This window comes from Crinia signifera, chromosome 4, assembly GCF_055691185.1.
Source record: "Crinia signifera chromosome 4, ASM5569118v1, whole genome shotgun sequence".
Lineage (NCBI taxonomy): Eukaryota > Metazoa > Chordata > Amphibia > Anura > Myobatrachidae > Crinia > Crinia signifera.
Genome location: NC_139220.1, coordinates 44,184,676 through 44,198,404, shown reverse-complemented (window position 1 = coordinate 44,198,404; position 13,729 = coordinate 44,184,676). Strand labels below are relative to the sequence as shown.

At 39.5% G+C, this 13,729-nt stretch overlaps 1 protein-coding gene across 2 annotated transcripts in view; it reads left to right on the top strand.

Annotated features, from left to right (window-relative positions):
• Nucleotides 1-3,664: 3,664 nt before the first annotated feature.
• The window catches only part of RFX4 (regulatory factor X4), a 106,953-nt gene continuing 96,888 nt past the window's right edge, over nucleotides 3,665-13,729 (top strand). Inside the window, exon 1 of one of the 2 annotated variants that reach the window (XM_083181666.1) lies at nucleotides 3,665-3,940. In XM_083181666.1, coding sequence (XP_083037792.1) covers nucleotides 3,898-3,940 — 43 coding nt within the window. In that variant the 5' untranslated portion in view covers nucleotides 3,665-3,897. The remainder of the gene's footprint in view (nucleotides 3,941-13,729) is intronic. The other variant, XM_083181664.1, reaches the window with a different exon arrangement.

Sequence of the window (13,729 nt, the reverse complement as noted above, 5' to 3'; positions counted from 1 at the left end):
AGTGATGTTTCTGGGCCTTAGGTCCTACAGTCCGTTTGGACCGGCGCTCCTTGTTACTGTAATGGATAAATGTGCACTGGTGCCTTCCTAGACGCTGACAGCGTGTACACAGAGAGACAGGAGAGGCGGCAACGTTTCGGGGTCAAGCCCCTTTCTCAAGCCAGAATACAACAAGTGAGATGTATTCTGGCTTGAGAAAGGGGTTTGACCCCGAAACGTTGCCGCATGTTTGAATAAACCTCCACCGGCTCCACTTTTATCCCGACTCTGATAACACTGATAACACTATTGCTTGGCGATATTTGGTGTTTTGGTTCCTACTAGTAGATAACGAAGTGTTAATAGTGACCCAAAATAGTATATAGCGCCATTTTAGAGGTTTTGTCCATTTTAAATATATAGATAGATATATAAATAATTTCAGCTGTCATATTGATCATTGTAATAATATTTCAATTACATATATTAGATCCAATAAAAACAAAGTCAAATATTTTCTTTTTTTTTTTTTTTAAAGGGACATTTTCTGTTCTTGCTTTGTGGTGTAATAAAGGAAAGTCCTTTTTATTGACTGAATAAATCTGTGGAAGAAAGGCCTGGTCAGAATGTACCCAACCAATGCTCCTTTATCTGCAGTAATTGGCTTAAAGGTTTTGTCATCACCTACAGTAATGTGAGGCAGAGAAGGCTCAGACCCTTCCCCTAGATAGAAGCTGGGGTCAGGATACTCTGTTGCACCTGTCAGCTCTAATGAGATCTTAATGAGCCCCAGGCAGTGGCATCACTTTAACACTAGGTCATGAAAAGGAAAGTGATAAGCAGAGTAAAGATTAATAGAGGGCACACTTCCTGTGTAGTACACACACATATATATAGACAAACACACACAATTCATTGCACTATCCTGGGACCAACATTCCATGAATTTAATTGAAATACAGTTTGTAGTGTAATTAGGTATATATATATATATATATATATATATATATATATATATATATATATATATATTTATATATATATATTTTATATATATATATATATATATATATATATATATATATATATACACACACACACACACATATATATATGTAGATACATACCTCCCACTTCCCAGCTGTACTGATTTTTGTGGATCATACATTTTCTTGAGGAGGGTCCCGCTTCCCGCTGGGGCGCAGCAGTATCCTGCGGGGGGGGGGGGGGGGTAGTTGGGAGTCCCTGTCACCTAAACCTAACCCTCTGCCCTACAGCCTAACCCTAACTTCCTCTTCTAAGTGCCTAACCCTTCTCCCCCTGCCCTCAGCCTAAACCTAACCTTCCCCTTCCCGCAGCCTAACCCTAAGTCCCCCCACTATTGCCTAATCCTAACCACTGCCCTTTTCGGACTGTACGATAGCCCGTCCTGCATACTAACCAATCAGGATGCCAGCTGGTGAAATTCTGGCGTTGGCATCCTGATCCTTTTCGAGGTTCAGTGCTGGTCTGACGGCAGTTCAATATACCAATGCCAGCATCCTGACCTTGTGTGTGTGTGTTGGACACAGCATATGTCGAGTCACTTCTGTCTTTGCCCCCTCATTCAGCCTAACCCTACACTTTCTCTGCCCCCTCTCCACTGTTCTGCACCACTCCCTCCACCCACTCTCTATCGCAGCCTGACCTGAGTCGTTACCCCATGACGCTCCCTCCTGACTCCTCCTCCAATCTAACAATTTCACTCCCCTCTGGCAACAAGCAATCCCACTTGGCAACAAGCAATCCCCGCCCCAACAAGCAAATTCACTCCCCCTTTGCAATGAGCATTTAACTCCCCCTTGACTATGAACAATTCACTCACTCTTGGCAACAAGCATGTATTCCCCCTTGGCAATGAGCAATACCCCTTTGGCAACCAGCAATTTCACTCCCCCTTTGCAATGAGCATTTAGCAAATCCCTCTTGGCAACAAGCATGAAGCCCCTGGCATCAAGCAAGAACTCCCTAGCAATGAGCATGTAGGTAAGCGGCACTTATGTGTCAAATATGTAATGGGCATTATGGTTTGTTATATAGTATGTAATGTGCATCATGATGTGTGGCACAATGAGTAATGGGCATTATGGTGTGTGGCCTTATGTGTAAGTGACATTACGGCGTGTGACTTTATTTGTAATGGTTATTACGGAGTTTGCTGTGTGGTCTAATGTGTAACACCATGCCCTTTTTTGTGGTGCCACACCTCCTTTCCATGATACCACGCCCCTTTTTGGCACGCGGCTTCGCCGCGCAAAGGTCCAACCTGCTTCAGAATTTGGATTGTGACCACCCATTACCATATTTCTAGATTCGCCTATGCACCCATCTGGTTTCCACTTGCCGCATCAGGTGTGTTTGATTAACGGTAGACCCGCCTCTGTTACCATCTGCAAGTACACATGTTAGGATAGATATAACAGTAATAAGAGATACGTTGAAAAAAAACAAGCAAATCATGTGTCTTTTTTTTGTTCCTTATCCTCACTGCCTATAATTTACTTTTTTCTATCACACTTAAGGCTGACTGTTAGCGCTCGTGAACTCCACCGTCCTGGCTCAATGTCAAATGTGCCCCGACACAATGAATATAATAACCCAGCCAAACAGTTCTATGCTCTTCTTCAAATGTAAATAACTTCAACAACTTTATTAATCTTTTTTGGTGCAGACATTTGGCAAACACGATCAATTCTCTATAGCAGTTACCACGTAGATCTTTTCCCAACTTTGTGAGGGAAAAGTAATCAGAATAGATATCATTTGTGTTGATCTGGAAAACTCTGGTAAGGGAAAGTGATTTAGTGAGAGATGCCTTGTTTCCTGTCTAACACTGGTATAGTTTGCTGTTTGCGGAGGAGGGAGTACAGCTCTTGTACATGGTGAAAGCAATTCAGCTGTAATCTCTTTTCTCTCCCACTGCTGGAGTTCTATTCACATTCTAATCACAGATTTTCCTCACCCAAAAAAAAAAAAACCTCCAGCCACTTTATCATCGCCCAAGAGCCCTGGCTTTTCACTTTTAACGTTAAGCATCAACTCTTAAAACTATGCCCCCTGTAATTTAGGAGTTTGCCCAGAGGCATCAGGATACCCACCTGGCATAAAGTAATTTCTGCAGGCATCAATACACCAGCATTTAGAGTTAAGTGAGAAAGTTTGCAAATGCAACTGGTGATTTCTGCACTTGCAGATAGTTTTTGCAGTATGAGTATTTACTTAGCATCCTGGTATCGCCTGGAACTATCTGAACGTATGCATCCATGCCTGTCGCTGGTACAGATACATACATCAGCTGCTGATATTATGCACCACGCTGTAATTGATAAAAGAGAGAATAGCCTTATTTCTGCTCAGAACCATACTAAACACCCCCCTAAATATCTGGTGATCATTTCAGTGTGTTGTTAAGTTATTGTGTGGAAAGTGTGGAATCTTGCAGTGGAACATGAGTTTGTGTGAGGATGGAGGGCAAGCCTGTGGAAGTTTAGGTAATAAAAAAAAGGGTTTTATAATAGAAAGGGGGGTTGAAGTGCTGGGATTGCATAGATTTAAGCCCCCCTTTTCGGAGGAAAGTCTTTATTATTCAAAACAGCATCACAAAGGGCTTCCCATTGAGCCTTGCCACATCCCCATCTGACTCCCAGCTATTCATCAGGCAGGCTGGCCTATCCATGACATGTCTCCCATCAGGACTCCTATAAAATGATGCTTTTTCCCATGCAACATCAGCAAACATTGTGACTGGTCTGCTTCTGCCCTGCTGGATTACCAAGTGTCCATTCTCACTCTGTGCTCCCATCACTGTGTACATTACTGAGATAGGGGGGGTCTCACATCCCCAGGATTTTGGTATTCTTTACTGCCCATGGGAAGAACATGCATTGTGGGTTATTGGAGGAACCAGACATGGATTCCACAGGTTAGTCCAAGTTTCATTTATCATTAACTGATTCAGCTCTGCGGCCCTGTAGCAGCCCCTCTCCTGGCTTTTTCTGGGGTACACTTCAACAGGATTAAACATAGTAGTGGTCACCTATATCACCTGTCTTATATTGACCATCAAGGACTTCCCATGCTCTCCGCAGTACTGGTTTCTTTTTTTTTTTTTTTCATATGCAATTGCTATAAATATGTCATCAATAGTTTTATAATCAGATGGACATGTAGTTCCCCAAAGGGCTACACTGTATGTCCAGAAGGGTCATTCAAGGTTGACATCCCAGCATTATTTTATGGAAATCTGTATTTATATATCAGGGCTTTCACAATTCCATTTTAATGGTTAATTTATTGAATATGGACTTTGTACCCGACTATTAAAGCCCCAAATGAACATTTGTGTGATTGCTTGCACACATTAAACACGTGACACTTTAAAGAGATTAACATGATCACATCGAAAGAGAACATACACATATATGGTATGAGGACGGTCACTGCATCACTTGTTGATCTTCAGCAACTATTTGCCTTTATACACCTGTTGGCTAGAAGGATTTGGACAATCTAAACTCTGCAGAACCCACATATGTTATTAAAAAAATAAATCAAATATATTATTTATGTTGCATTTAATTATTGAGTACTAATACTACTACTACTAATAATAATAATAATACTAATTTTCATCATTTAATGTTTATTATTAGCCCATCTACTAAAACATAAACATATTTATTCCTAACTACTTTTAAAGATTATACATTGGATTAGTATATATATATTGTAGATATCACTTACAATATCACTCATCAGACATACCTATAAGGGAAAAGTGGTTCTGGAATATTTTTTTTTTTCCGTGAACTATGATTTTTTTTTTTTTTTTTTCGTTTTCGTTTTTTCATTTTGTTTATTTTTTTTTTTTAAGGAAATTAACTTTATCTTTTACTATTTTATCCTGTATAGAAATTAAGCTATATGTATCTATTAAGTTTTCTACTCGCTCTATCTTTAAACTCATTTATTTTATTACACTATAATGATCCTCAGCATAATCTGTTAAACTAAATTCTTAAAGTAACTGAACCTTAAAAAAAATTTTCATTTTAATTCATTTTAAAAAGGTTAGTTGTAACTACAACAAGTTAGTAGTCCAATGTTGTAAGACATTAGTTTTCTAAATAGTGTGATTGGCAAGGGAGGAATATTTAAAAGTATTATGGTTCAGCCTCTGATAAAGTTGTTATTATACAGGACAGATTAAATGTATTGAGATTAAGCTGCATTACAATGTATTATCATAATTGTGCTACTGCTGGCACACAAAAGGGAGGAAGAGTTTTGTATATTCATTTTTGTACAAACTAGTATAGTAATAGATTAAGAAGTCCTTCAAATTTAAGGAATAAACACATTTTCTTGTGTGAATATGTGTTTATATATATATATATATATATATATATATATATATATATACACACACACACACACACACACAGTATATATATAATAAGAATTCACATGATGGTAAATACCAAATAATATCAATTAATTCTACTTAATAATACTAAGGTGGAACAAGAATACAGTGCCCTTTAACATTTTTTTCCATAAGGTATATACTTAAACAATATGCATGTTACCAAACATAATTGACTGAACTGCATTCATACAGTATATTTTGTAACCCCTCGCCATTAGAAAAAATCAATTACATTAGTTGTGGTTTATATGCTATCCATAAATGCCCTTTATTGCAGAGGGTCATTAAGCAGTTTCTGCAGCAACAAGTGTAGGTGACTGAGCCTTCTCATTCAGTCGGGATAATACGTTTAATGACTTGCTTTTCGAACACTGCATTTTATTACATAGTATATTTTATTTCACTGGTTGAATATTTAAGTAGAACGTTACTAATACATTCAACGACACTTAATGAAGAAAAAAAAACAAAAAACATTTTTTCCTGCATTTTGTTATTACTATAACAGATTTGGTAACTGAATACATTTTTTAGTAATTAAACAAAGCTTCTTTTTTAATTGCATTTTATTTATTAGACTTTTTACAGAGTGATATGTATCTTGTTTTATAGTTTATTTTTTGTTATTCGTAATAGGTTTTAGCCTAGGTAATTTTAGTCAGTTTTAATGTTAATTACAAATATCCAGTTTATTTATCAAATCTGGAAGAAAAATACAATTGTGAGAGAAAAAGTATCAACAGCTGAGCTTATATCTTGCATTTTACAGACTTTTCAATTGTTTTGAAAAATGACAGGGGCTGATTGGTTGGTACAGTAACTCTCACACTTTTTTTAATCTTTATCCAAGCTTTGATAAATATGCTCCTAATTGTGTTTTTTGCACTAATGTGAAATAAGCTAAATGTATTTTAATAAATTTGGTAGATATTTTTGTTTTGTGCATGAATCATTAATGAATGAGAAATAAGCCTGTTATTTTATATGATAATTATGATAAATACAGTAGTTAGCTGCAGACTCTGCAACACTGGTTTGACAGTCGGTATATATTTACAATTGGGCAATGCCGGCAAACTGTAAAGAAGGGACATTTTGGAAAAGTTACTTTTGGGAGGAGTGGGGAAAGTTTTTCTGGGCCTGTTCCTATGGTTATCGTCCCTTGGCCCGTTGTCATGGATACCACTGTGGAGGAAAGAGATTCGCGACAGCAAAATATTATGAGTTAGCAGTTCTGTGCTATAGAGCACCAGGCAAGACGTTTCTTTCAGGAATCAAAAAACAACAAAAGGTATTGAGTGCCCAGGCTGTAGGATCCAATTGAGCATGCGTGTCATCACATAATGCAGGATTCCTGTGGGCTGGAAATAAAACACAAGTGTCTGTACAACACGGCGTGAACACAAATTACAATAACTGGCTAGCAGGCCCCAGTCCCCACATGTACCCCTCTGCAGCAGGAAAGGAAGCGTATGAGAGGGGGGGAGTCCAACTTTGCCAATCTTCTAAATATCCATGTTCTATGTATCTACATGCTATACTCTACATATACTACTATCAGTATATAGAGCTAATCTTATACAGTCTATGGAAAATCACATATCTCTCTACTATGTATGTCACGAAGTCATATATCTAATATCTCTCTCTTTCTACATATCCATCCATCCATCTGTCTGTGCCAAATTATCTAATATGCATCTCTTTTTACATAATTGTGTGTATATGTATATAGACACAAACACATAGTTATGTCATATCTAATTTTATATCTATCTACATTTAATAAGTAATATCTATATCGCTCAACATAACTACGGTATATATGATGCGTTATCTATCTATTTATCCATTATATATTGCAGAAAATAGGCAGCGACACTCAGATACTTGTGAAAAACTTTGTATAAAAGGTCACATATTTCCATCATTTCAGGGTATATGTAACACCATTGTCGAGGTGTGAACAAAGGGGTTATGTACCCCGAAATGTTGGAATAATGTAATCTTTAATATAAAGTTTTTAACAAGTGTACTGCCTACCTTGCTGAGGGCACCTGGCATCCTAATACTGTTTGTAGAGTGTTGGACTATTCCTATGCTCTGTATAGATAGATATATTTTTTGCTAAAAACCAACTGGGGATATCTGTAACTGGCAATACTGGGGACATGATATGTAACTGGCAATACTGGGGATATCTGTAACTGGCACTACTGGGGACATGATATGTAACTGGCACTACTGGGGACATAATATGTAACTGGCTCTACTGGGGACATGATATGTAGCTGGCACTACTGGGGACATATGTACTTGGCACTACTGGGGACATGATATGTAACTGGCACTACTGGGGATATGATATGTAACTGGCGCTACTGGGGACATGATATGTAACTGACACTACTGGGGACATGATATGTAACTGGCACTAAATATGTGCAAGAAAATTATTGCTAGGCATTCAATTTCAAATGTTAGGGACCCATCTAATGAAGTTCACCTGGACGCGGTGAATGGGCCCACATATTTGCGCAAATGTGTGCTAAGAACTTACACTCCATGTTTATTGTAAGAGTTTATCAAAATTATTTTTAATATCAGTGTTCTTAGCACCCCTGGAGCGTGCATCAGTATTTTCCTTTTATTTTCTGTATCGTACTAGAAGCCTTAACTTGGTAGCACCTCTCGTATTTAAAAATATGGTGTGAAGTCCAGTCCCCCCTTCTTTTATTCAAATTCAGTGTCTGAGATTGTACACAAACTTCATGTTTTAAAACCTTGTTTAATGCACACAAAAAAATATTTGCTTACTTTTTATGTGTTTGATGTGTTTATACCTCATTGAAATATAAAAATATTTTACAGAAAAATAACTATCTACCTTGATTATTAATTTTATAATTTTAGAAAAGGAAAGGCAGTTGTAGATACTTATGGAAATGACAAGCAGACAGCATTTATACCTCATAACTTTTTTACCTGAGCACTAACTTCTCTAATAACTAGAACTAGATCATTTCCTATATAACGTCAGTATCCCCCCATCCCACCTTTGCTATACTCAGCAAGTTACTGAACTGAATGATGTAATTAAGATGCCAAGACTAATCCTACATCCAATATTGTTCCTGTTTAGTGTATTTACAACCTGTCTCACTAAAACACTTAAGATATAATCAAATTCACATTTCCAAACCCATTTGATTTATAATAGCACATTTGTTTACATACAAAGCTTAGCTTATAGCTTCATATAGACAAAAACGTCTTGTGTGTGCAATAACGAGGACAATGCATAGTACAGATTGAAAAAATAATAGGAATTGTGCAAAGCGTGTATTTAATGATCCATGACCATATTATATAAGTATGATGCAAACAAAGAACTCATGTCCTGGGTTTCAAAGTTAGTGGGTGAGATTTAATAGGATGAGAGATTCAGAAAGTGAGAGATTTGGTAACAAATCTCCAGGTTTTTTTAAAGCGGCAATCATTAACACTGCAAAATCCAACTCGTTTTGCAGTGTAAATGATTGCCGCTTTAAAAAAACTGGAGATTTCTCACCGAATCTCTCACTTTCTGAATCTCTTATCCTATTAAATCTCACCCTCTATGTTTCCACCAAGTAAAATGAGTAGAGGACATTATGTATATACATTATATACAAACTTAAACTGCAGGCTAATAGAGGAAGACTATACAGAGGCAGCATTAGTATACTGTATTCTGCCGTAAGATAAAGATGCTTAATTGTCAGCAATCGGTTTTGTTGCCATCATGAACATTATACATAGTACAGACAGAATAGATACATGAAAAGTGCTGATAGTGTTCTTGGTTTGTACAGAAACTGTGCACTTATACCCCGTTCACATCGCAAATGCTGGGTCGCAGCTGGGATTTGTATATGGGTCCTGGGAGCGACCTGGCATTTGCGAGGTTTATCTACCCACAGCGACAATAAGTCGGGTCACTGACCCAAGATGTGGCGGAGCGGTGGCGTGTCATCGTGAGGAGGGGGCAGCGCTTGGAGATGACGCTGTCTTCAAGTGCTGCCTCCTCCATAGTGGGCACTGTGCAGCAACCTGGATCCAACACAAAACTGACCCTTGTTTTAACCCACGTCGGAATGCCAGTTTGCTGGACCTCAAAAATTCTAAAAGGCCCTTTCACATCGCACAGAGACACAAGTCGACCTCGGTTATTTTTGCGATGGGAAAGGGGTATAAGTCTTTGATGAAAACTAAGCTTAAAAAAAAAAACCTAAATAATAAATCTCCATAAAACTTTCAAGACCGCTTACCCTAAAAGAAACCTCATACATCTTATGTTAAAGGGTAGATGTATCCTTGGGCTTCCTTCTAGAGGGTAAAGCTGGCCATACATCTACAGATTTATCTTCAGATCTGGCTGGTTGGAACAAACACCTGGTAATATCTGAATTACAGTTTTTGGTAGTTTTCCAGCATTTCAAAGCAAATGGTCAACCGTCATTTACTCTCATCCATTACCAGGTTTTTGTTCCAGTCAGATCAGACAATCAATCTGTAGATATATGGCCACCTTAAGTTCATATTCTAAAAGTGGCAATCATTTAAAAGGTACATGTACAATTGAAATGATTGACAGTTTAGTAATGTAGTGTAGGGTATAGAGAGGTCAGTGATGTAGTGTAGGGTATAGAGAGGTCAGTGGTGTAGTGTAGGGTATAGAGAGGTCAGTGATGTAGTGCAGGGTATAGATGGGTCAGTGATGTAGTGTGGGGTATAGAGGGGTCAGTGATGTAGTGTAGGGTATAGAGAGGTCAGTGATGTAGTGTAGGTTATAGAGGGATCAGTGATGTAATGTAGGGTATAGAGGGGTCAGTGATGTAGTGTAGGGTATAGAGGGGTCAGTGATGTAGTGTAGGGTATAGAGCTGTCAGTGATGTAGTGTATGGTATAGAGAGGTCACTGATATAGGGCAGAGTATAAAGGGGTCAGTGATGTAGTGCAGGGTATAGAGCTGTCATTGATGTAGGGCAGGGTATAGAGAGATCAGTGATGTAGGGCAGGGTATAGAGGGGTCAGTGATGTAGTGTAGGGTATATAGGGGTCAGTGATGTAGTGTAGTGCATTCAGAGGTCAGTGATGTAGTGTAGGGTATAGAGGGGTCAGTGATGTAGTGTAGGGTATAGAGGGAGATATAATGTAGTAATGGGTACAGAGAGGTATATGATGCAGAGCACTATTATTTAATTAATTATGAAAAATGCAGTATATAGTATACAATTTGGGTCAAAGGGAAAGGTCCCATACAGGCCTTGCTTTGCACCACAAATTGTTATGCTTAAAACCAGCACTTTCACCAATACTATCCTTAGCATAAAAGATTAATAGCCTGCAGTTATGTCTATAGACCTTCAGTGAATGTAGCCTACATTCAAACGTCCCGCTGCCACCCAGTTACACCAAGCATAGCCATCCAACTGGACTGACACTTGGGGGTACAGAATTACAAAACTCTGCAGAATTTGAGGAACATAGACAGAATCAAACACTTAATTCCCTGAAGATCTGCCAAAAGTTATGTATTAATTTGTATCATCTCGTTTGGATTACTGCAATGCCCTCTACCTTGGTCTCCCAGCAAAGAACTGCACTGGTTACAGCTGCCAGACTGTTAACCAACCAGCCCCGGTATAACCATATAACTCCCATTCTCTACTCCCTCCACTGGCTGCCTATAAGATTTATTTACTGAGTTTCAAAGCCTTACATGACCAAGACCCAAGGTACCTGAAGCAGCTTCTGATTTATTTATTTTTATTTATTTACAGTTTTTAGATTGTAAGCTCCTCAGAGCAGGGCCCTCTTCCCTCCTGTTGTCAAAGCCCTCTTCTCTTCACATTTCACTCACAGCTCTCCTATACTCAAACACTCAGTGACCGTCTTCGTCTGCATACTCATCTCCATCATTGGCCTCAAGCCTCTAGTTGTATGTTGATTGAGTCCTCACTACTTATATTTAAGCTGTAATGTGTATTGGACTGTGGCGCTCTTTATTTGTGCTCTATTTTTGATATTTATTCAATGTAATACTGTTTTGTCTCCCTGTACTGTTCCTTTGTACGGTGCTGCGAAACACTTGTGGCACCTTATAAATAAAATTATGATAATAATAGTTTCTTATATAGTGCATACATATCCTGCAGCGCTTTGCAGAGAATATTTGAACACTCACATCAGTCCCTGCCCCAGTGGAGCTTATAATCTATGTTCCCTACCACATGTACACGCACACACAGACATTCTAGGGTTAATTTTGTTGGGAGCCAATTAACCTACCAGTATATTTTTGGATTGTGGGAGGAAACCAGAGTACCCAGAGGAAACCCACGCAAGTACGGGGAGAATATACAAACTCCACACATTTAGAGCCATGGTGGGAATCGAACTCATGACCTCAGCGCTGTGAGGCAGTAATGCTAACCATTACACCACCCGTACTGCCCATTCCATACTGTCCCTCCCGATTTCAGCAGCTGTAGAGGACTGTTAGCAGTGCCTAGAATCTCCCGTAATTCATCTGAGGGTCGAGATTTTAGCCATGCGGCTCAGACTCTATGGAACTCACTTCCCTGCACAATGCGAGGGGCTCCACTATAGAATCCTTCAAAAACAAATTGTCCTGTTCATTTTAGCATTTCCGTAATGCCCTTAAGTATCGTTTATGAAAAACTTTTCTGTACTTCATTGTTTCTGTACTGTATTACATTTATTCTATCTGTTAAGCACCTTGTGTCCTATTGGAGAAAAAGAGCGGTATATAAATAAAATTATTATTATTATTCAGCTGCCAGACTACATGGAATCTGCAGAGAATAGACCCTGCGCACCCACATAGCTGGCTCCCACCCGCCACCGCTTTGGCTGCGGTGCCTGTGCTAATCCACTGCGTCTGGCTCTGGATCATGTGCACTGTAAAAACATGCAGGATATGTATGCAAATCCAACTTGCGTTCAGCTCTGCAACAGTTCCAAAAGGTTCCCATTTACATGATTAGTTATATGTAACTACATACATTGGGATCAATTCACACCTGATCGCAAATTCGCAGCCACTCGTTAAGTAGCCACCAGCTTTGCGAATGAATGTGTACAACTACAAATCTATTTGCAGACGTGCGAATATGTCCATTACCCATAGTAACAGGCTCTCCTTCGAATGATTTTTACAATGGGCACAAAGTCATCGCAGGCTCAGAGTAGCCAGAGGCTTACTTGGTGCGATGGAAACAGGCGTACCTGTCCTGACGCTGACATCACTCACCCTCCTCTAAAACTCTCAGACACGCCTAGCATCTTCCTGGACACTCCCAATGTTCTCCTAGGCACGCCTACATTTGTCTTAGCACTCCCACTAAACTTCCGGTTTTCACCCCGACGCCTACTTCCTGTCAATCACTTTGTAAATGGCTAGTGAATAGAAAAAGTAGCAGGATGGCCTAGCGCATGCGTACTACTAGCCATACGCATGCGCAATGTATCGATAATCGGCACCATGTGAATCTGCGCCTGCATCAGGTCTACCCCCAATATTTCAAAAAGGAGCAACATCCTATTGTGAACGCAATTGCGGGGAGGTCCATACCAGACAGTGCTACCATCCACAGTTCATGGTAGAGGGGTACACATTGCGGCAATGCTATGAAATGCCACTATACACAGCAAAGGTGTGTATGGATGGTTGCACTGTTAGTCCTCCCTGCAAGCATCAAAGGCATGCCAGCAAAAAGGGGCATCAGGAAGGGGGACTGACCTCCCAACCTGACCCTCATTTTATCACTGCAGGGGTCCAGTAGATGCAGGACTGCCCCCAGACATTACTGTGGCTGCACTGCTAGCAATGATCACTAAAATAAAACTATGGGGTAATGTAATAGGGCCCAAGTTGCTGGAGGTGTGGGACTTAAAGCGGCAATCATCTGCAAGGCAAAGCCGACATGGATTTGCCTTGTAAAGGATTTGACAGTCTGCTGCCATTTGAGGGCGGGCAGGGGGCGGCGGTGACGGCCTCCGTTTCTAAAAACTGAGGCTATTAGCTTCTGCTTTGGTTGGAATTTCCCTCTCACAGCATTGTTGTAGGTGACTCCCTCTCCAATAATTTAGGGAGCAAGGAGAACCAGGAACTCCTCCCTGGGGTCACTTTCTCTGTCTCACTGACAATAATCGCCACAGCTGTGTTTCATTCCTTCCCATGTTCTCAGACAGGACAAATCACACAGGGTTGTATCA